Source organism: Oncorhynchus masou, chromosome 27 (assembly GCF_036934945.1).
Source record: "Oncorhynchus masou masou isolate Uvic2021 chromosome 27, UVic_Omas_1.1, whole genome shotgun sequence".
Lineage (NCBI taxonomy): Eukaryota > Metazoa > Chordata > Actinopteri > Salmoniformes > Salmonidae > Oncorhynchus > Oncorhynchus masou.
The window spans coordinates 36,794,326-36,817,919 of NC_088238.1; the positions used below are offsets into that span (position 1 = coordinate 36,794,326).

The 23,594-nt window shown below is 42.5% G+C and overlaps 1 protein-coding gene across 3 annotated transcripts in view; it reads right to left on the reverse strand.

Annotated features, from left to right (window-relative positions):
* Positions 1-23,594, reverse strand: part of LOC135516080 (1-phosphatidylinositol 4,5-bisphosphate phosphodiesterase beta-3-like) — a 113,674-nt gene that overhangs the window by 43,151 nt on the left and 46,929 nt on the right. For all 3 annotated transcript variants that reach the window (XM_064940095.1, XM_064940094.1, XM_064940096.1), the window contains exon 3: positions 5,211-5,279. In XM_064940095.1, the coding sequence (XP_064796167.1) occupies positions 5,211-5,279 (69 nt within the window). The remainder of the gene's footprint in view (positions 1-5,210; positions 5,280-23,594) is intronic.

Genomic DNA, 23,594 nt, shown 5'->3' on the forward strand with positions numbered 1-23,594 from the left:
GTAGGATAGATATCGGTCTGTAGCAGTTTGGGTCCAGAGTGTCTCCCCCTTTGAAAAGGGAGATGATCGCAGCAGCTCTCCAATCTTTGGGAATCTCAAACAATACGAAAGAGAGGTTGAACAGGCTAGTAATAGGGGTTGCAACAATTTCAGATATTTTTAGAAAGAGAGGGTTCAGATTGTCTAGCCCGGCTGATTTATAGGGGTCCAGATTTTGCAGCTCTTTCAGAAAATTAGCTATCTGGATTTGGGTGTAGGAGAAATGGTGGAGGCTTGGGCGAGTTGCTGTGGAGGGTGCCGGTCAGTTGACCGGGGTAGGGGTAGCCAGGTGGAAAGCATGGCCAGCCGTAGAAAAATGCTTATTGAAATTCTCAATTAAAGTGGATTTATCGGTGGTGACAGTGTTTCCTAGCCTCAGTGCATTGGGCAGCTGGGAGGAGGTGCTCTTATTCTCCATGGACTTTACAGTATCCCAGAACTTTTTGGAGTTTGTGCTACAGGATCCAAATTTCTGTTTGAAAAAGATAGCCTTAGCTTTCCTAACTGTCTGTGTATATTGATTGGTTCCTAACTTCCCCGAAAAGTTTCATATCGTGGTGGCTATTCGATGCTAATGCAGTACACACACCACATGATGTTTTTGTGCTGGTCAAGGGCAGACAGGTCTGGAGTGAACCAAGGGCAATATCTGTTCCTGGTTCACATTTTTTTGACTGGAGCATGCTTATTTAAGATGGTGAGGAAGGCACTTTTAAAGAATAACCAAATGTGCAGTTTTGTCACACAACACAATGCCAGAGATGTCTCATGTTTTGAGGGAGCGTGCAATTGCATGCTGACTGAGGAATGTCCACCAGAGCTGCTGCCAGAGAATTGCATGTTCATTTCTCTACCATAAGCTGCCTCCAACTTAAATTATAGAGAATTTGACAGTAACCACGCCAGCCCAGGACCTCCATATCTGAGGGGGAGGAAGTGCTGAGGTGTATTTCTGACTGTAATAAAGCCCTTTAGTCAGGAAAAACACATTCTGATTGGCTGGGCCTGAATGCCAAGTTGGTGAGCCTATGCCCTCCAAGGCCCACCCATGGAGGCACCCCTGCCTAGTCATGTGAAATCCATAGATTATGGTCTAATGAATGTATTTCAATTGACTGATTTCCTGAGATGAACTCTAACTCAGTCAAGTCTTTATTGAGCGGATGGTCAGGGGGGCAGAAAATAATAACAAATAATTTGTAGATTGCAAACTGACAGCAAGAAGCCCAAACATATACACTGCTCAAAAAAATAAAGGAAGGCAAGAGGAAGGCATTGATGCTATGGACTGGCCCGCCCGTTCCCCAGACCTGAATCCAATTGAGCACATCTGGGACATCATGTCTCGCTCCATCCACCAACGCCACGTTGCACCACAGACTGTCCAGGAGTTGGCAGATGCTTTAGTCCAGGTCTGGGAGGAGATCCCTCAGGAGACCATCCGCCACCTCATCAGGAGCATGCCCAGGCGTTGTAGGGAGGTCATACAGGCACGTGGAGGCCACACACACTACTGATCCCCATTTTGACTTGTTTTAAGGACATTACATCAAAGTTGGATCAGCCTGTAGTGTGGTTTTCCACTTTCATTTTGAGTGTGACTCCAAATCCAGACCTCCATGGGTTGATAAATTTGATTTCCATTGATCATTTTTGTGTGATTTTGTCGTTAGCACATTCAACTATGTAAAGAAAAATGTATTTAATAAGAATATTTCATTCATTCAGATCTAGGATGTGTTATTTTAGTGTTCCCTTTATTTTTTTGAGCAGTGTATAATATTTGACTAAAACATAGTCATTTCAAACCTTGCTTACATTTGTCAGAGATCACGTGTATCTCATTTCCAGAAAACTTGGCCCGCGGACCACCAGTTGGGTAGTCCTGCTCTATAAGATACTGTCATTCTGTACTTCTGTTTATAATATAAACGTTATACTGTATGCATATGCAGGGATGCAACTTTGGTTATAGAAGTGGGGGGAGATAATATACAATCGAAGTTTACACACACCTTAGCCAAATACATTTAAACTCAGTTTTTCACAATTAATGAAAGATAATCCTAGTAAAAATTCCCTGTCTCAGGTCAGTTAGGATCCCCACTTTATTTTAAGAATGTGCAATGTCAGAATAATAGTACAGAGAATGATTTATTTCCGCTTTTATTTCTTTCAACACATTCCCAGTGGGTCAGAAGTTTACATAAACTAAATTAGTATTTGGTAGCATTGACTCTAAATTGTTTAACTTGGGTCAAGCATTTCAGGTAGCCTTCCAAAAGCTTCCCACAATAAGTTGGGTGAATTTTGGCCCATTCCTCCTGAAAGAGCTGATGTAACTGACTCAGGATTGTAGGCCTCCCTGCTAGCACGCGCTTTTTCAGTTCTGCCCAAAAATTCTCTATGGGATTGAGGTCAGGGCTTTGTGATGGGCACTCCATTACATTGACTTGTTGTCCATAAGCCATTTTGCCACAACTTTGGAAGTATGCTTGGGGTCATTGTCCATTTGGAAGACCCATTTGCGACCAAGCTTTAACTTCCTGACTGATGTCTTGAGATGTTGCTTCAATATATCCACATCATTTTCCTCCTCTTGATGCCATCCATTTTGTGAAGTGCACCAGTCCCTCCTGCAGCAAAGCACCCCCACAACATGATGTTGCCACCCATGTGCTACACGGTTGGGATGGTGTTCCTCAGCTTGCAAGCATCCCCCTTTTTCCTCCAAACACAACGATGTCTTGCTGATAGAGTGTATAACCCGCCAGCTGTATGTTCTTAATGTCGTCGTTCAGCCACGATTCGGTGAAACATAAGATATTACAGTTATTAATGTCCCGTTGGTAGGATATATGTGCTTACAGTTCGTCCCATTTATTTTCCAGCGATTGAACATTAGCTAGCAGAACAGAGGGCAAGGGCAGATTAGCTACTCGTCGCCTGATCCTCGCACGTCACGCTGATCTTTTGCCCCCGAAATCTCAGTTTCCTTCTCCAGCGAATTACGGGGATTGGGGCCTGGTCGGGTGTCTGCAGTATATCTCTTGCGTCCGACTCAATGAAGAAGAACTCCTCGTCCAATTTGAGGTGAATAATCCCAGTTCTGATGTCCAGAAGCTCTTTTCGTTCATAAGAGACGGTAGCAGCAACATTATGTAAACAGCCTACTCGACCGCTCGGAGGCGTCCTCATCTTGTACCACATTCCAATGATAAAACTGGGGGGGACAACAAATCAATTTCAGAATGTGGCCCTGTCCCCAGTGAAAGTTGCACCACTGTGTATATATACTGTATGTATTTAGAACAAAGCAAACAGCATCTCTGGTCAGTTTTCAATTATAGCGTGTAGTGATTAAGATTAGGCTTGGGCGTAGGAGAAGCTGATCCTAGATCTGTGGTTAAGGGCAATGTTGAGTGCGAACTATGCCCACAGCTTAATCAACTACTTCCTGCTCCACTGTCTCTGCTTACATAATTTGTGTGTGTGTTGTGTGTGTGTGTGTGTGTGTGTGTGTGTGTGTGTGTGCGTGTGTGTGTGTGTGTGCCTGCGTGCGTGCGTAACCAGACAAGCAGAGAGTGGCAACTGGAAACAGGGAACACTTTTCTACACAACTCCTTGCACTGAGGACCAGTATGAAGCAAGGATGTTTCATATCCAATGATGTATATAAACCCTGGATGGCTGATGCTATGTATTGGCCATTGAGAGGCTTTTAAGCAACCGGTCGGCCATATTGGCTCTCCTCCTTAGAGCCCCACAGTGGAGGTGTCATAATACCCATAAAACCTAGCAGTCAAACAGGGAAATGGTTCCAATTGTTTTTCCACCATTAATTTTCCACGTTGGGGATTTTAGAAACACTTAATGGCTGTGTTTTGTGTAGGCTTACCCTGGCATGACATTTTGATAACAATGTAAATCTCTATCAGACAGGTGACTTTTATCAATACATTTGGCTCTAATTACACTCAGATTAGAAAATGCGAATTATCATCAAAAGAAGACATACAAAACTACAAAACCCTGCAAGCTCCTGCACATCATCTTTAGCTGACACCTTTGCTAATAGGTATTATGTCAAATAAAAACTTGCACAATGTAGCCAATTTATACATTACTACAATTTTATTTTTATTTCTTAGCTGACATTAGATAGTTAATATTCGTACCATTGCCTCGATTCGGCAGTCTAGTTCAGATCATCATGGCATTTTGTAGATCTTTATGATTGCCAAATTAGCAGCTAAGTAGTGCTTAATTTTTGGAGGGTAAATACAGCCAAATATATTGATTAAAGTCACCTTGTCCTTGAGAGATTTACACGGTTATCAAAACATCATGCCATCATGAATGGTATAAAACCATTTCCCTGTCTGACCGCCAGGTTTAATAGAAATTTTACTCGGTAGGCAATTAAGGTCACACTTATCACACTTATCATCCCTACCTTGTGACAACAGAACTGATTGGCTCAAACACATTTAGAAGGAAAGAAATTCCACAAATTAACTTTTAACAAGGCACACCTGTTAATTGAAATTAATTTCAGGTGACTACGTCATGAAGCTGGTTGAGAGAATGCCAAGAGTGTGTAAAGCTGTCATCAAGGCAAAGGGTGGCTATTTTGAAGAATATCAAATATATTTTCTGTTTAATACTTTTTTGGTTGCTACATGATTTCCTATGTGTTATTTCATAGTTTTAATGTCTTCACTATTATTCTATAATTTAGGAAATAGTAAAAAATAAAGAAAAACCCTGGAATGAGTAGGTGTGTCCAAACTTTTGACTGGTACTATATATTAAGGTGTCTGTAATAGAATAAATGTGGCAAAAATATATGCAGACATTAATAAATGCATTTCTATAGCTTCCAAAATATAGTTTACAATGGTGGGGGAGTGCCAAGATGGAGGCACGGTGGTTTCAACACAGCGCCACCTATCAGTCATCAAGTGTATGTATAATCATTAGTCACATCGAACTCTCCAAAATGTCAAATGTAATGTAAATCAAATGTATCCCATGACGTATTCTCTATCCACAGCTGTGATAGGATCATCGTTGTGGCCGTATTCATAAAGTGCACACCGTAGAACCATATCAAAATGTAGCAAAACATTTTGCAACGGAAAATGAAAACACACATACACGTTACCCACCTTTGGTAGTTTGGCTAACTTCCCCGTTCTGGTGTCTCTTATCTGGCTAATGTCAAGAATTTCCACTTCCTGAAAAAGAGAGATATATGGAGTTATAGAATGAGAGAGAGAGAGAGAGAGAGAGAGAGAGAGAGAGAGAGAGAGAGAGAGAGAGAGAGAGAGAGAGAAATAAAGACAGAAAGACAGAAAGGGATACAGATAAAGCATGTTATTACTTGTCATTGTGGTCAGTCCCACATATATTGCTTGAAAAAAGTTTTTCAGACAAGACAGAGACAGATACAGAGAGAGATAGTGAGAGAGACAGACAGTGAGACAAGTAAGAAGAAGCAGGACAGAGAATAATAGAGCAATAGAACAAGAAAAGGAAGAGGAGTGAAATAGAAATTAAGATTTTTATACTTTTTACATCCATTACTTCTAACCCCTCTCCTCCTGTCCCTCATGCAATCCCTCCTCTATCCCCTCAACCTTTTTGTATACCTTCCCCCCCTTTCTTCCAACCCCAGATCCTTTCTTTCTATCCTCTCATCCACCTCCCACCTCTCATCTTTCTTTCATCCCTCTCTCAGACATAAACAGTATGTGAAGTGGAGCAGCTATAAGCTTTGAGGTTTCCGGGCACCTTCTATGGCTGTTCAAAGTCACACTGACAGACACTGAACCTAACAGTGTACAAAACTGAGGGCTAGGTTGTAGGTCTGAGAAAGACTGTACACCAGGCAGAAAGAGGGATAGAAGGAGACAGAGAAGGAAATAGGGAAGGAAGAAGTGAAAGAGAGGGAGAGAGAAAGGAGAAGGAGAGGATGGACAGAAGAAAGGAGAGAAAGAAAGAAGAAAAGGGGAGGGAGAGGAGGAAGGAGGAAGAGAAAGAGAGGGGGGGGCAACATCTTCGTAAAGGGCACCATAAACAGAGTTGAGGCCACACTAAATATTTGTGCTGTTAAGCTGAAGGTCGTCCTGACTGTATTTCTCTGACTCCCTCACTCTCCCTCTCTTCCTCCCACTCTCTTTCCATCCAGACATCTTTCTGGATGGAAAGCGGTCATGAAAGGTTGGAGGTCAGGACCAGCAGACCAATGGGATTTGTTTCTGGTGCAGCCGGTCGTTCCTGATTGGCCTGTGTGTAAATGTTACTTCCTGGGGACAATGCTTCTGGGTCGTTAGGACATTTATATTCTCTCCCTGAGGCAAACACACACACACACCTCTCCCAGAGGCCTTGGTTTCATTACAACATCGGCATGACGACTCCCTGGAGACCACGGTAACTGACTCGCTAGCTAACCAACCGCCAAGAGTCCATCCCACATGTGGAGTATGTGTGTTAGAGAGACCACTAATCACAGATCTAAATGGCCATGTAAATACCAGGGCCCTTGGGTCACACACACACACAAGGTCACACACACACATCCGCCCACAAACACTCCACGGTGATGAAGCAAGCTGACATATCCTCCAAATGTCCTGAATTGTTGAGTAACAGAGGGTCTCTCTCTCTGTTTGTTTGTTCCAGGCACACATTCCAGGTATATATTGGCCTGTACATGTTGTTGGCTCAGTGTGTAATAGTAAGCCTTTCCATCATTACTACTACTATATTTTAGGGAAAGAGAAGGAGAAAACGAGATAGAGGGGTACAGAGAGAAAGTCCTTGCAGCTAGACTATTATTCAATGCATTTTTACTTTGTGACAGCATTCTACTACAGTTCACACACTGGAACAATGGGCCTATGTGTAGGCCTGTAAGATACAGACATATTTCAGATGGGAGAACTTTTCCAAATTGAATCGATTGTTATCGACGTATTCTAATTAAGCAATAAGGCACGAGGGGGTGAGGTATATGGCCAATATACCATGGCTAAGGGCTGTTCTTATGCACGACGCAATGCGGAGTCTCTGAATACAGCCCGTAGCCATGGTATATTGGCTATATACCACAAACTCCTGAGGTGCCTTATTACTATTGGTTGCCAACGTAATTAGAGCAGTAAAAATACATATTTTGTCATACCCGTGGTACGGTTTAATATCAGCCAATCAGCATTCAGGGTTCGAACCATCAATTTTATAATGTGGCTTCTCATGTGGGAGTTCCATGTGTTCAGATCTGCTATTTGTGAGGTTCCTGTGGAACCATTGAAACAGGACCTGCTCTCATGTGTCTGTCTAATTTTCTGAGATATTCATATATCCTTATATCTTTAAGAAGAATCAGAGTGGCCAACATGTGGGACATGTATTGAAAATTGTTTTAATGTCTTGAGGACATCCCAAGCACAGATTCGAAACAGAAAAGTCCAGAAAGTTCAGCCCTCTTCTTCTTCCTCCTCCCTTGATCTCTTTCTCCTCCAACCATACCTCCCTTGTTCTTTCTCCTTCTAATAAAACAATGATGGAGGGACCACACCTTTCCTCTCACACCACTGTGTGTGTGTGTGTGTGTGTGTGTGTGTGTGTGTGTGTGTGTGTGTGTGTGTGTGTGTGTGTGTGTGTGTGTGTGTGTGTGTGTGTGTGTGTGTGTGTGTGTGTGTGTGTGTGTGTGTGTGTCTTGGGATTTGAGGTATCTCTGTCTAAGACAAATATAGCCCAATCAGTGCAGCTACTAAATGTCACATGGCGTCACTAGGAAAAGTGATAGGGTAAGTAGGAGCTAGTTATTTCTCCTCCCCTAGACAAAAACTATTCACCTATAACCATACACACACAGAACTTCCTCTAATAATCGGTGGCAACTATCACTTCCTCCTTGTAAGAAAAGAGGGGGTGGGGGGAGGAAGGGGTGGGTCAATTTGTACTTAAACAAAGCTGTTTTGATGCTTTTCCCACTAAAGTAACTAATGGATAAGGTTAGTAGTAACAGATTTATAGCTGTGAGTCTTCTTGGGTACTTCTCTAAGAGCTTTGCACACCTGGATTGTGCAATATTTGCCCATTATTCTTTTCATAATTCTTCAAGCTCTGTCAATGTGTTGGGGGTCATGGCTAGACAGCAATTTTCAAGTCTTACCATAGATTTTTACAGTGGGATACCACACACACTTTGGGGGAAGCGTTCAAACAATGGATTTGATACTGTGCACTTTCCCTGATCTGCATGACGCAATAGTTACACTAAACCGAGGAAGAGAAAGCTGTATGTGTGTGCGTGCCTGTGTGCGCATGTGTCTGTCTGTGACGACAGCACTTTGGTACCCTGCAAAACATGATCCGTTATGTATCTCGCACGAGTCAAATGTAATGGAGTCTGTTACACATGTTAATGGTTGCCACTCAGCCACTCATACAAGGACCTGTACAATCGTGGCCAAAAGTTGAGAATGACACAAATATGAATTTTCACAAAGTCTGCTGCCTCAGTTTGTATGATGGAAATTTGCATATACTCCAGAATGTTATGAAGATGAATCAATTAATTGCAAAGTCCCTCTTTGCCATGCAAATGAACTGAATACCCAAAAAAACATTTCCACTGCATTTCAGCCTGCTACAAAAGGACCAACTGACATCATGTCAGTGATTATCTCATTAACACAGGTGTGAGTGTTGACGAGGACAAGGCTGGAGATCACGCTGTCATGCTGATTGAGTTCGAATAACAGACTGGAAGCTTCAAAAGGAGGGTAGTGCTTAGAATCATTGTTTTTCCTCTGTCATCCATGGTTATCTGCAAGGAAACACGTGCTGTCATCATTGCTTTGCACAAAAAGGGCTTCACAGGCAAGGATATTGCTGCCAGTAAGATTGCACCTAAATCAACCATTTATCGGATCATCAAGAACTTCAAGCAGAGCGGTTCAATTGTTGTGAAGAAGGCGCCAGGACCGTCTCCTAAAGTTGATTCAGCTGTGGGATTGGGGCACCACTAGTACAGAGCTTACTCAGGAATGGCAGCAGGCAGGTGTGAGTGCACCTGCACGCACAGTCAGACGAAGACTTTTGGAGGATGGCCTGGTGTCAAGAAGAAGAGCAAAGAAGCCACGTCTCTCCAGGAAAAACATCAGGGACAGACTGGTATTCCTCAAAAGGTACAGGGATTGGACTGCTGAGGACTAGGTCATTTTCTCTGATGAATCCCCTTTCCGATTGTTTGAAGCATCCGGAAAAAAGCTTGTCCAGGGGAAGACAAGGTGAGCGCTACCATCAGTCCTGTGTCATGCCAACAGTAAAGCATCCTGAGACCATTCATGTGAGGGGTTGCTTCTCAGCCAAGGGACTGGGCTCACTCACAATTGTGCCTAAGAACACAGCAATGAAAAAAGAATGGTACCAACACATGCTCCGAGAGGCAACTTCTCCCAACCACTCAGGAACAGTTTGGTGACGAACAATGCCTTTTCCAGCATGATGGAGCACCTTGCCATAAAGAAAAAGTGATAACTAAGAGGAATAAAACATTGATATTTTGGGTCCATGGCCAGGAAAATCCCCAGACATTAATTCCATTGAGAACTTGTGGTCAATCCTCAAGAGGCTGGTGGACAAACAAAAACCCACAAATTCTGACAAACTCCAAGCATTGATTATGCAAGAATGGGCTGCCATCAGTCAGGATGTGGCCCAGAAGTTAATTGACAGCACGCCAGGGCGGATTGCAGAGGTCTTGAAAAAGAAGGGTCAATGTAATTCATGTAATTGTCAATAAAAGCCTTTGACACTTGTAGTTATACTTCAGTATCTCATAGTAACATCTGAATAAAATATCTAAAGACATTGAAGCAACACATTTTCTGGAAATGAATATGCGTGTCATTCTCAAAACCTTTGGCACGACTGTACATAGCTAGACATGAGCACCTAGACATGATCGCCTTGTCTCACCAACAGTACACATTCACAAACATTCTCATCAGAGGAGTCTGGTTTGATGTTGATGATGTGTTTTCTTCTATGCCAAATAAGACACATATTGTTGTTGTGGGGGAGGCAAGAGGGGGGTGCTCATTTTGGAAGTGGGTTTCGACTCTTACATGGTCCAGACTTTTGCTGACAAGTTACTGAAATACCAGCCCCTCGTGTCATGCCTGAACAGCCTCACTTATCAGTCCAAGCTTATGGTACTGACAGTACGTGACCTTCAGATTGCAGGCCTGCATAAGACAAAGGAAAATCAGCTAGTGAGGTACTGCTCCATGTCAGCGCTCATGGGCAGCCTTGCTGTGTGGAGAAGAAGGTGCTTTCTGTATCCAAAAGTGTCCAGATATACATGCCTTTTGAAATGTTTGAGTCTTTAAAAAATATATATACACAGTGGGGCAAAAAAGTATTGAGTCAGCCACCAATTGTGCATGTTCTCCCACTTAAAAAGATGAGAGAGGCCTGTAATTTTCATCATAGGTACACTTCAACTATGACAGACAAAATGAGAAAAAAATCCAGAAAATCACATTGTAGGATTTTTTATGAATTTATTTGCAAATTATGGTGGAAAATAAGTATTTGGTCAATAACAATAGTTTATCTCAATACTTTGTAATATACCCTTTGTTGGCAATGACAGATATATATATATATGTGTGTGTGTGTGAGAGAGAGAGAGAGAGAGTGTGTGTGTGAGAACACAGAGCATATGAGGAAAGGAATGAGAGAGAGAGAGAGAGAGAGAGAGAGAGAGAGAGAGAGAGAGAGAGAGAGAGAGAGAGAGAGAGAGAGAAAATAAGGGGAAACTGTCGCATTATCATCCAACACACTCACTTCCTTCCTGGGTGTGTATCCCACAGAGTGACCATGCAAAGATCTGTGTATGTTTGTGTGTGTGTGTGTGTGTGTGTGTGTGTGAATCCTCAATGGATTATAAAATCCTCAATGGCTTATAATTTCAGACACAAAGGCTCATCAAAGGAACATGTGAAAATGTTGCCATTTGGGATGCAGCCTCAGTCTTCAACTGGCTTAATTACTGCTGACACTGCCAATTTGGTTATAGCAGAGGTGTGGACTAGAGTCACATGACTTGGACTCGAGTCAAACTCGAGTCACAAATATGATGACTTGCAACTCGACTTTGACTTTAACACCAATGACTTGTGACATGACTTGGACTTGAGCCTTATGACTCAACCTGACTTGATACCCTCCCCAAGCCCAAATATTAAAAATGATGCTATTAAAAAAAGTGTGCAGCGCATCAACTCTTCATTTAACGGACTACAGTTTGAATTGGACAGTAACCAATCAAATTGTGCCAGCTGAGAAAAAGTTGCAGAGGAACGTCGGCGGGTGAATTCAGATTGGAGCCCTTGGAAAGATGATACTACCTCCACACAGTCATTCAGTCGGGGAACGTGATCATTGCACCCAAGATTGAGCTACAACTGCCTCGAGAGTTGGTAGCCTAAATCCTGTCTAATGAATGTTACTACTGTTCCTAAAACCATTGCCGTACGTTAGCCTACTGTAACCACGCAGAAAGACTGTGTGTGTGTGTTAAGGTTGGGCGATTGTGTACAAGCTTACATCACCCGATTGCGCCCCATAGCCATCCTCGATAGTCGATCACTATTGGGGGTTGGCGGGGGGGTCTTTCTCATGGCTTCTCATGGTAAAAGCATTCATGATTTGCATAAATGTAATATACTAACTATTACTCTTGTTAAAATATGAAATGGTATTCAATTTGGTGAAGAGCACATTACGACATGTTTACGACTCGGAACTCAAAAGTTTAGAACTTGAGACTTGACTCGGACTTGCCTGTCTTGACTTGGGACTTGAGTGCTGAGACTTGAGACTTACTTGTGACTTGTAAAACAATGACTTGGTCCCACCTCTGGGTTATAGTGACACACAAATAACAGCCTCTGCATAACTATTACTACTAACACTTGTAATACCCTGGAGATAACATGACAGCCAGAGATAGAACACCGGAGGAGGACATGAGAGGAGAGACAGGGAGGAAAGAGGGGGAGCAGGGAAAGGAGGCAGAGAGAGAGAGAGAGATGAAAAGGGGATATGCTGAGAGTGAAAAGGGGAGTTGGAGGAATTTGGGCACACCAGATCCCCAAACCTCCTCTCTTCTCTGTCTGAACAACATCCTGCCCTGTTTCCCACGCTAGAAAGAGAGAGAGAAAGAGGAGAGAGACGGGAGAGAAAGAAGAGAGATACAGAGAGATATAGAGGAAGAGAGAGAAATGCAGAGGCTGAAATGCAGCAGTTGATGGAACAGAATGAGGGAAAGAGAAAGTGGGGAAAGTTAGTTTAACCTTTATTTAGCCAGGGAGTAATGCTGAGACCACGGTCTCTTCTGTATATGAGCCCTGAAACTAGAGGGAGGGAGGGAGGGAGGGAGGGAGGGAGGGAGGGAGGGAGGGAGGGAGGGAGGGAGGGAGGGAGGGAGGGAGGGAGGGAGGGAGGGAGGGAGGGAGGGAGGGAGGGAGGGAGGGAAGAGTCATCCGTCAGTTTATAGAAAAGGAAGAAGTTTGTTGCCTGCTCCCCTCTACTAATGACAACCAGATGGCCCTGAGGGAGAGGGAGGGAGAGAGGAATGGGAAGTAAAGAAGGGAGAGAGGCAGACAGAAAGGGAGAGAGAGAGAATTGTTAGTGCTAAGCGATTAGTAATTTTTGAGGTTGGTTTGGTTTTGGTTCGATTAATAAAAACATTTCATGGTTTTGATTTTTTTTAAATTAACATTAAATGCATTATGAAATAATGACATTCAAATGATTAGATATTTTGAATGGAAACACCGAAGCCTAAAATATTGAAGATATTCCATTGAAAAGATGTACATAGAAAAATAGGAAATTACTAGTAAATTATAAAATATTTCAGTTGTGTATGTGTGACACATTTCAGGAAGCAAGGCGTATGTCACACATTACTACTTCACAGGAGAGGTATTTTAGTGTATTTTATTTTCTATCAAAATGCATTTTTTTGCTGAAAGCCTCCTGGAAGGTGAACTTTTATGTGCCTTAAAAACAAATGTGTATGCCATCTGTAAATACGAAGAAAACATTTAAATTACGAGCCTAGATGGTTTATCCACAGAAAACCACAGGAACCTTCCCACTAGCCATGATTGGCTGAGATAATGGATGGGCTAGACATGTCGGGAAATGAGTTTGGATTGGTCTGCTATGTATATTCCCCCAAAAGCCGTATATATTCCCCCCCAAGCAGACACATCGATGGCCCTGAACAAACTTTATTTGACTCTTTGCAAACTGGAAACCACATATCCTGAGGCTGCATTCATTGTAGCTGGGGATTTTAACAAGGCAAATCTGAAAACAAGACTCCCTAAATTATATCAGCATATCGATTGCGCAACCAGTGCTGGTAAAACCTTGGATCATTGCTATTCTAACTTCTGCGACTCATATAAGGCCCTCCCCCTCCCTCCTTTCGGAAAAGCTGACCACGACTCAATTTTGTTGCTCCCTGCCTACAGACAGAACCTAAAACAAGAGGCTCCCGCGCTCAGGTCTGTTGAACGCTGGTCCGACCAATCTGATTCCACGCTTCAAGACTGCTTCGATCACGTGGATTGGGATATGTTCCGCATTGCTTTCAACAACAACATTGATGAATACGCAGATTCGGTGAGCGAGTTCATTAGAAAGTGCATTGAAGATGTCATTCCCATAGCAATGATTAAAACATTCCCAAACCAGAAACCGTGGATTGATGGCAGCATTCGCGTGAAACTGAAAGCGCGAACCACTGCTTTTAACCAGGGAAAGGTGACCGGAAACATGACCGAATACAAACAGTGTAGCTATTCCCCCTGAGTCACAATTCAACGGCTCAGACACAAGAGGTATGTGGCAGGGTCTACAGTCAATCACGGATTACAAAAAGAAAACCAGCCCCGTCTCGAACCAGGATGTCTTGCTCCCAGGCAGACAAAGTAACATTTTTGCCCGCTTTGAGGACAATATAGTGCCACTGACACGGCCCGCAACCAAAACCTGCGTACTCTCCTTCACTGCAGCCGACGTGAGTAAAACATTTAAACGTGTTAACCCTCGCAAGGCTGCAGGCCCAGACGGCATTCCCAGCCGCGTCCTCAGAGCATGCGCAGACCAGCTGGCTGGTGTGTTTACGGACATATTCAATCAATCCTTATCCCAGTCTGCTGTTCCCACATGCTTCAAGAGGGCCAACATTGTCCCTGTTCCCAAGAAAGCTAAGGTAACTGAGCTAAACGACTACCGTAGCACTCACTTCCGTCATCATGAAGTGGTTTGAGAGACTAGTCAAGGACCATATCACCTCCACCCTACCCGACACCCTAGACCCACTCCAATTTGATTTGATTTGCTTACCGCCCAAATAGGTCCACAGAAGATGCAATCTCAACCACACTGCACACTGCCCTAACCCATCTGGACAAGAGGAATACCTATGTGAGAATGCTGTTCATCGACTACAGCTCAGCATTTAACACCATAGTACCCTCCAAACTCGTCATCAAGCTCGAGACCCTAGGTCTCGACCCCGCCCTGTGCAACTGGGTACTGGACTTCCTGACGGGCCTCCCCCAGGTGGTGAGGGTAGGTAACAACATCTCCACCCCGCTGATCCTCAACACTGGGGCCCCACAAGGGTGAGTTCTGAGCCCTCTCCTGTACTCCCTGTTCACCCACGACTGCGTGGCCATGCACGCCTCCAGCTCAATCATCAAGTTTGCGGACGACACTACAGTGGTAGGCTTGATTACCAACAACAACGAGACGGCCTACAGGGAGGAGGTGAGGGCCCTCAGAGTGTGGTGTCAGGAAAATAACCTCACACTCGACGTCAACAAAACAAAAGGAGATGATTGTGGACTTCAAGAAACAGCAGAGGGAGCACCCCCTATCCACATCGATGGGACAGTAGTGGAGAGGGTAGTAAGTTTTAAGTTCCTCGGCGTACACATCACGGACAAACTGAAGTGGTCCACCCACACAGACAGCATCGTGAAGAAGGCGCAGCAGCGCCTCTTCAACCTCAGGAGGCTGAAGAAATTCGGCTTGTCACCAAAAGCACTCAAACTTCTGCGGATACACAATCGAGAGCATCCTGTCGGGCTATATCACTGCCTGGCACGGCAACTGCTCCGCCCACAACCGTAAGGGTCTCCAGAGGGTAGAGGTCTGCACAACGCATCACCGGGGGCAAACTACCTGCCCTCCAGGACACCTACACCACCCGATGTCACAGGAAGGCCATAAAGATCATCAAGGACAACAACCACCCGGGCCACTGCCTGTTCACCCCGCTATCATCCAGAAGGCGAGGTCAGTACAGGTGCATCAAAGCAGGGACCGAGAGACTGAAAAACAGCTTCTATCTCAAGGCCATCAGACTGTTAAACAGCCACCACTAACATTGAGTGGCTGCTGCCAAAACACTGACTCAACTCCAACCACTTTAATAATGAGAATTGATGGAAATTGATGGAAAATATATCACTAGCCACTTCACACAATGCTACCTAATATAATATTTACATACTCTACATTACTCATCTCATGTCTATGTCTATACTGTACTCTATCATCTACTGCATCTTTATGTAATACATGTATCACTAGCCTCTTTAAACTATGCCACTTTGTTTACATACCCTACATTACCCATCTCATATGTATATACTGTACTCGATACCATCTACTGCATCTTGCCTATACCGTTCTGTACCATCACTCATTCATATATCTTTATGTACATTATCTTTATCCCTTTACACTTGTGTGTATAAGGTAGTAGTTTTAGAATTGTTAGGTTAAATTACTTGTGGGTTATTACTGCATTGTCGGAACTAGAAGCACAAGCATTTCGCTACACTCGCATTAACATCTGCTAACCATGTGTATATGACAAATACATTTTATTTGATTTGATTTTGTGGCTTCGATTACAGGCTCAAAATGGCCAGAAACAAACACCTTTCTTCTGAAAATCGTCAGTCTATTCTTGTACTGAGAAATGAAGGCTATTCCATGTGAGAAACTGCCAAGAAACTGAAAACCTCCTACAACGCTTTGTACTACTCCCTTCACAGCACAGCACAAACTGTCTCTAACCACAAAAGAAAGAGGAGTGGGAGGTGCCGATGCACAACTGAGCAAGAGGACAAGAGAGTGTCGAGTTTCGAGGTTTAGAAACAGACGGCTCACAAGTCCTCAACTGGTAGCTTCATTAAATAGTACCCGCAAAACACCAGTCTCAATGTTAACAGTGAAGAGGCGACTCCAAGATGCTGGCCTTTTAGGCAGAGTTCCTCTGTCCAGTGTCTCTGCTCTTTTGCCCATCTTAATCTTTTCTTTTTATTGGCCAGTAAGAGATATGGCTTTTTCTTTACAACTCTGCCTCGAAGGCAAATGTAGCTAGCTAGTTTAGCCTACTAAAACAACCTGCTCAAACAGAGGGATGCTATGTTAGCTAGCTGGCTATGACTATCCAACACAACACTGGAATTCTTCCAAGTAAATGTTTTTATTATTTTACCTTTATTTCACTAGGCAAGTCAGTTAAGAACAAATTCTTATTTTCAATGATAGTCTAGGAATAGTGGGTTAACTGCCTTGTTCAGGGTTAGAATGACAGATTTTTTTTAACCTTGCCTTAAGGAGGTAAGCTTTTGGTTTTACTAATTTATTGCCATCGGGGACCATTGGTGTACCTGCTAAACTGCTTGCTGGCTGTATACTGTACTGCATGATTGTAGCAGGTTTACTAACGCGTTAGTTATAGTAGCTATGTTGACGATGCCGTTAGCTAATATGGTCACAACAATGTAGGCTGTATGTAGCGGTTAGCGGTTATGATATGAATGTTTGGCTTGGAAATATTTTTTAGCCTGGTCACAGCCAGCTGATGTGTTGTGCACTGAAGTCCACATGCAAGGGAAAAGGTGAGAGGAGTAGAGCACGTAGATGCAAGAAGGAATTATACAATGAGCAAAATGATCATGCTGGTGTATGTAGTGGCTATGAAAGTGAACTTTTATTGCAGGGGTGTATTCATTCCTCCAATTCTGTTGGAACAAAAATCTTAAATGGAAGCAAACAATACTAAATGGGAAAAACATACCTTTATTTGTCCAATATAAACTCTTGTTTGCAACTGCTGGACGGATGATTACACACCAGATAAGTTATATGCAGGCAAGAGCGTGCAAGGCGCTATCGAATGGGTCACTGTCTGTCACCTTGATTACTCAAAAATGTTTCTCGACCTGTGCACCTACGTTGTAATCTTTTATTCATAGGCTAGGTTGTAGCAACCTCATGGTGGGTATAGCAAAAATTCAGATATCATTTAGTAGCCTAAACCTATCAATGTTACATTGAGCTGGAATATGAATGACAGTCATCCAATATGCTTTAATAGAAATTAGGCCATGCTTATAATTTTTTTTATTGTCCTCCCCAACCGCCACTGTTGTCTACATTCCGCTCTCATTCAGCAGCATATACTGTTGCAGGAGTAAAAGTGTATCCATCTGTGTCCGAGCCGGAAAAAAACTGTCTCAATGAATTATGGTCATTGTAGTTAATTACCATGTTTCTGCACTGAACTAGGTTGAATATTTAACTCTCTTCAGCCCATCGTCCCATATAGTTCTTGACATCATTTCACTCTTAAATGATTTGATTTCTCTCTGGAGAAATGGCTTGTTGGGCTCACAATGAAAGAAATGGAATTCAAGTAATTGAACAGACATCGGTCAATTAGTTGTTTAATAGCCAAGAAAATACAAACAAAAAATTGGTTAAAATCACTCAGCACTAATAATTTGGACGTGGAATATTATTAAACAAGTAATAATATATAATAGATTTAATTTGTATAGCACTTTACCACCTTTATTTAACTAGGCACGTTAGTTAAGAACACATTCTTATTTTCAATGACGGCCTAGGAACAGTGGGTTAACTGCCTTGTTCAGGGGCAGAACGACAGATTTTTACCTTGTCAGCTCGGGGATTTGATCTTGCAACCTTTCGGTTACTAGTCTAACGCTCTAACCACTAGGCTCCCTGCCGCCCCCCAAAAAATGTATTTACAGAAAGAACCTCAAAGACGCTCTCATAATAGAACAACAATTACATTTCAGTTAGCCTTTTAACAGTTCTGGGTGGAAGATCTTCCAACGTCATCCACAGAGACAGGAGCATGTACAACAGATCACATCCTGTGTCCGATCCACACTCCATGTGCACCTTTCTCACCTGCACCTTCCACACCTCTTTCGACTGAGGCCCAGATGAAGGGTTGAGCAGGGGGGAAACGATGGTCAGATGATTCAGGGGGAAAACAAGTCATAAGTCAGGTCAACTCTTGCCATCCCCAGTCGTAGACTCCTTGGTAAAGACCTCCGAAAAACATGTAGCATCCACCTGGATGAAGCCATGCAGCCACTAAGCTTAGGCCGCATGAAGCTCCCTACAGTCAAGAGGGATAGTCCACTTTGGAATAAACTAATTAGGAAAATCTTCTTCAACAGTCAACCCAGAACATTCACATTCATTCAAGCCCTGTCAAGTTGGTTGTTCGTCATTGCTAGACAGCCATTTTTAAGTCTTGTCATAAAGTTTTGACTTCAATCGGCTTGAAAATCTAACTCGGCCAGTCAGGAACATTCAATGTTACTCAAGAGTATTTGCCGTTTTAGGTTATTGTCCTGCTTAAAAAGGTGCATTTATCTCCCAGTGTCCATTGGAAAGCAGACTGAACCAAGTTTTCCTCTAGAATTTTGCCTGTGATTTTATTTTTATCCTTTAAAAAAATTCCTTAGTCCTTTCCAGATTCCACCCGTTTACGCAACCCTGCACTGGCCACTTTAATAATGGAACATGAGTCACTTTGATAATGTTTACATACTGCTTTACTCATCTTATATGTTTATACTGTATTCTATTATACTGTATTTTAGTCAATGCCACTGACATTGCTCAATCTAATATTTTATATTTCTTAATTAATTATTTTACTTTTAGATGTGTGTATTGTTGTGAATCATTTTTAGATAGATACCACTGCACTGTTTGGAGCTAGGAACACAAGAATTTAGCTAAACCCACAATAACATCTGCATGTGACCAATAACATTTGATTTGCTAACATGATGCAGCCACCACCATGCTTGAAAATATGAGTGGTTAGGTACTCAGTGATGTTGAGTTGGATTTGACCCAAACATAACACTTATTATTCAAGTACATTTATTGGTTACTGACTCAAGACATATCAGCTTTTAATTTCAAATTAATATGCACACATTTTGAAAAGCATTATTCCACTTTGACATTATGGAATTTCATTTAATCCATTTTAAGTTCAGGCGGTAACAGCAAAACTTTTGTTCTTCAGTACAGCCTGAATTAAAAAATGATTAAATTGAAATGTTGTTACACTGGCCTACACACAATATCCCATAATGTCAAAGTGGAATTATGTTAAGACATTTGTACAAATTAATTATAACTGAAAAGCTGAAATGTCATCAGTCAATAAGTATTCAATCCCTTTGTTATGGCAAGCCCAAATAAGCTCAGCAGTAAAAATGTGCTTAATAAATCACACAATAAGTTGCATGGAATCATTCTGTGTGCAATAACATGATTTTTGAATGACTACCTCATCTCTGTACACCACACATATATAAGGTCCCTCAGTCGAGCAGTGAATTTCAAACTCAATCAGATTCAATCACAAAGACCAGGAAGGTTTTCCAATGCCTCACAAAGAAGAGCACCTATTGGTAGATGGGTAAAAAAACAAATGCAGACATTGATGATCCATTTGAGCATGGTGAAGTTATTGATTACACTTTGGATGGTGGATTATTTACACCCAGTCACTACAAAAGATAGTCGGTTTTGCTGAATCAGTTGCCGGAGAGGAAGGAAACCGCTCAGCGATTTCATCATGAGGCCAAAGGTGACTTTAAAACGGTTACAGAGTTTAATGGCTGTGATAGAAAACTGAGGATGGATCAACAATGTTGCAGTTACTCCACAATACTAACCTAAATGACAGTGAAAAGAAGGAAGCCTGTACAGAATAAAAATATTTCAAAACATGCATCCTGTTTGCAACAAGGCACAAAAGTAATACTGCAAAAAATGTAGCAAAGAAAATAGCTTTATGTCCAATATGTTTTGGACAAATCCAACCACTCTTCATATTTTCAAGCATTGTGGTGGATGCATCATGTTATGGGTATGCTTGTTATCGGCAAGGACAAGGGAGTTCTTTTTTTACAACATAAAAATAAATGGAATAAAGCTACGCACAGGAAAGATCCTACAGGAAAACTTGGTTGAGTCTGCTTTCCAACGGACACTGAGACAAATTCATCTTTCCGCAGGACAATCACCTAAAACTTAAGCCCAAATCTACACTGGAGAAGCTTACCAAGAAAACTGTGAATTTGTATTAAAAAGCTAACTCAGTAGCTGAGATAGATAAAATTGGATATATATATATGTCTTTATTTTTTTAAATCGATGGCAAGACTTGAAAATGGCTGTCTAACACTGATCAACAACCAACTTGACAGAGCTTGACTAATAAAAAATTAAAATAGTGCAAATATTGTACAATCCAGGTGTGCAAAGCTCTTAGAGACTGACAGCTCTAAGAGCTGCCAAAGGTGATTCTAACATGTATTGACTCAAGGCGTTGAATACTTATCAAGCTATGTGTTTTATTTTTAAATAATTATTTACAAACGTTAAAATTTTTGTTCCACTTTGAAATTATAGTATGTTGTGTAGACAACAAATGAGAATTCAATCCATTTTAATTCCACATTGGAAAAAGTCAAGGCGGTGTGAAAATGTGGAAAAAGTCAAGGGGTGTGAGGAAATCTGACACCATCCCTATGGTGAAGCGTGCTGTTGATGGCAGAAATGTTTTGGAAATACAGTGCATTCGGAAAGTATTCAGACCCCTTGACTTTTTCTACATTTTGTTAATTACACCCTTATTCTAAAATCACTTAAATTGATATCCAACCTATTAGTTCCACCACCCACACATGCGATGACATCTCCTGGTTTCAATAATGTTTCTAGAGACAAAATCTCTCTCATCATCACTCAATACCTAGGTCTACCTACACTGTATTCACATCCTACCATACCTTTGTCTGTACATTATACCTTGAAGCTCTTTCATTGCCCCCAGAAACCTCCTTTTACTCTCTGTTACAGACGTTCTAGACAACCAATTCTCATTGCTTTTAGCTGTACCCTTATCCTACTCCTCCTCTTTTCCTCTGGTGATGTAGAGGTGAATCCAGGCCCTGCAGTGCCTAGCTCCACTCTTATTCTCCAGGCACTCTCTTTTGATGACTTCTGTAACCGTAATAGCCTTGGTTTCATGCATGTTAACATTAGAAGCCTCCTCCCTAAGTTTGTTTTATTCACTGCTTTAGCAACCTCTTGCAATCTACTGCAAAGATAGGACAGAACTCTGCAGGTTACTATCCAGGTCTGTACCCAAACAATTTGAATTTCTACTTTTAAAAATCCACCTCTCCAAAAACAAGTCTCTCACCGTTGCCGCCTGCTATAGACCACCCTCTGCCCCCAGCTGTGCTCTGGACACCATATGTGAACTGATTGCCCCCCATCTATCTTCAGAGCTCGTGCTGCGAGGCGACCTAAACTGGAACATGGTTAACACCCCAGCCATCCTACAATCTAAGCTTGATGCCCTCAATCTCACACAAATTATCAATGAACCTACCAGCAACCTCCCCAAAGCCATAAAAACGGCACCCTCATTGATATCATCCAAACCAACTTGCCCTCTAAATACACCTCTGCTGTCTTCAACCAAGATCTCAACGATCACTGCCTCATTGCCTGCATCCGTAATGGGTCAGTGGTCAAACGACCTCCACTCATCACTGTCAAACGCGCCCTGAAACACTTCAGCGAGCAGGCCTTTCTAATCGACCTGGCCGAGGTATCCTGGATGAATATTGATCACATCCCGTCAGTAGAGGATGCCTGGTTATTTTTTTTGAATGCCTTCCTAACCATCTTAAATAAGCATGCCCAAATCAAGAAATTTAGAACCAGGAACAGATATAGCCCTTGGTTCTCCCCAGACCTGACTGCCCTTAACCAACACAAAAACATCCTATGGCGTTCTGCATTAGCATCGAACAGCCAACGTGATATGCAGCTCTTCAGGGAAGCTAGAAACCATGATACACAGGCAGTTAGAAAAGCCAAGGCTAGATTTTTCAAGCAGAAATTTGCTTCCTGCAACACTAACTCAAAAAAGTTCTGGGACACTGTAAAGTCCATTGAGAATAAGAACACCTCCTCCGAGCTGCCCACTGCACTGAAGATAGGAAACACTGTCACCACTGATAAATCCACTATAATTGAGAATTTCAATAAGCATTTTTCTACAGCTGGCCATGCTTTCCACCTGGCTACCCCTACCCTGGTCAACAGCACTGCACCCCCCACAGCAACTTGCCCAATCCTTCTCCATTTCTCCTTCTCTCAAATCCAGTCAGCCGATGTTCTGAAAGAGCTGCAAAATCTGGACCCCTAGAAATCAGCCGGGCTAGACAATCTGGACCCTTTCTTTCTAAAATGATCTGCCAAAATTGTTGCCACCCCTATTTTCTATCCTACCCTGCCTTTCTAAGGTCTTCGAAAGCCAAGTCAATAAACAGATTACTGACCATTTTCGAATCTCACCATACCCTCTATGCTATGCAATCTGGTTTCAGAGCTGGTCATGGGTGCATCTCAGCCACGCTCAAGGTCCTAAACGATATCTTAACCGCCAACGATAAGAAACATTACTGTGCAGCCGTATTCATTGATCTGGCCAAGGCTTTCGACTCTGTCAAATCACCACAACCTCATCGGCAGACTCGACAGCCTTGGTTTCTCAAATGATTGCCTTGCCTGGTTCACCAACTACTTCTCTGATAGAGTTCAGTGTGTCAAATCGGAGGGTCTGTTGTCCGGACCTCTGGCAGTCTCTATGGGGTGCCACAGGGTTAAATTGTTGGACCGACTGTCTTCTCTGTATACATCAATGATGTCGCTCTTGCTGCTGGTGAGTCTCTGATCCACCTCTACGCAGACGACACCATTCTGTATACCTCTGGCCATTCTTTGGACACTGTTAACAACCCTCCAGGCAAGCTTCAATGCCATACAACTCTCCTTCAGTGGCCTCCAATTGCTCTTAAATACGAGTAAAACTAAATGCATGCTCTTAAACCGGTCGCTGCCTGCACCTGCCCAACATCACTACTCTGGACGGTTCCGGCTTAGAATACATGGAAAACAACAAATACCTAGATGTCTGATTAGACTGTAAACTCTCCTTCCAGACCCACATCAAACATCTCCAATCCAAAGTTAAATCTAGAAATGGCTTCCTATTTCGCAAC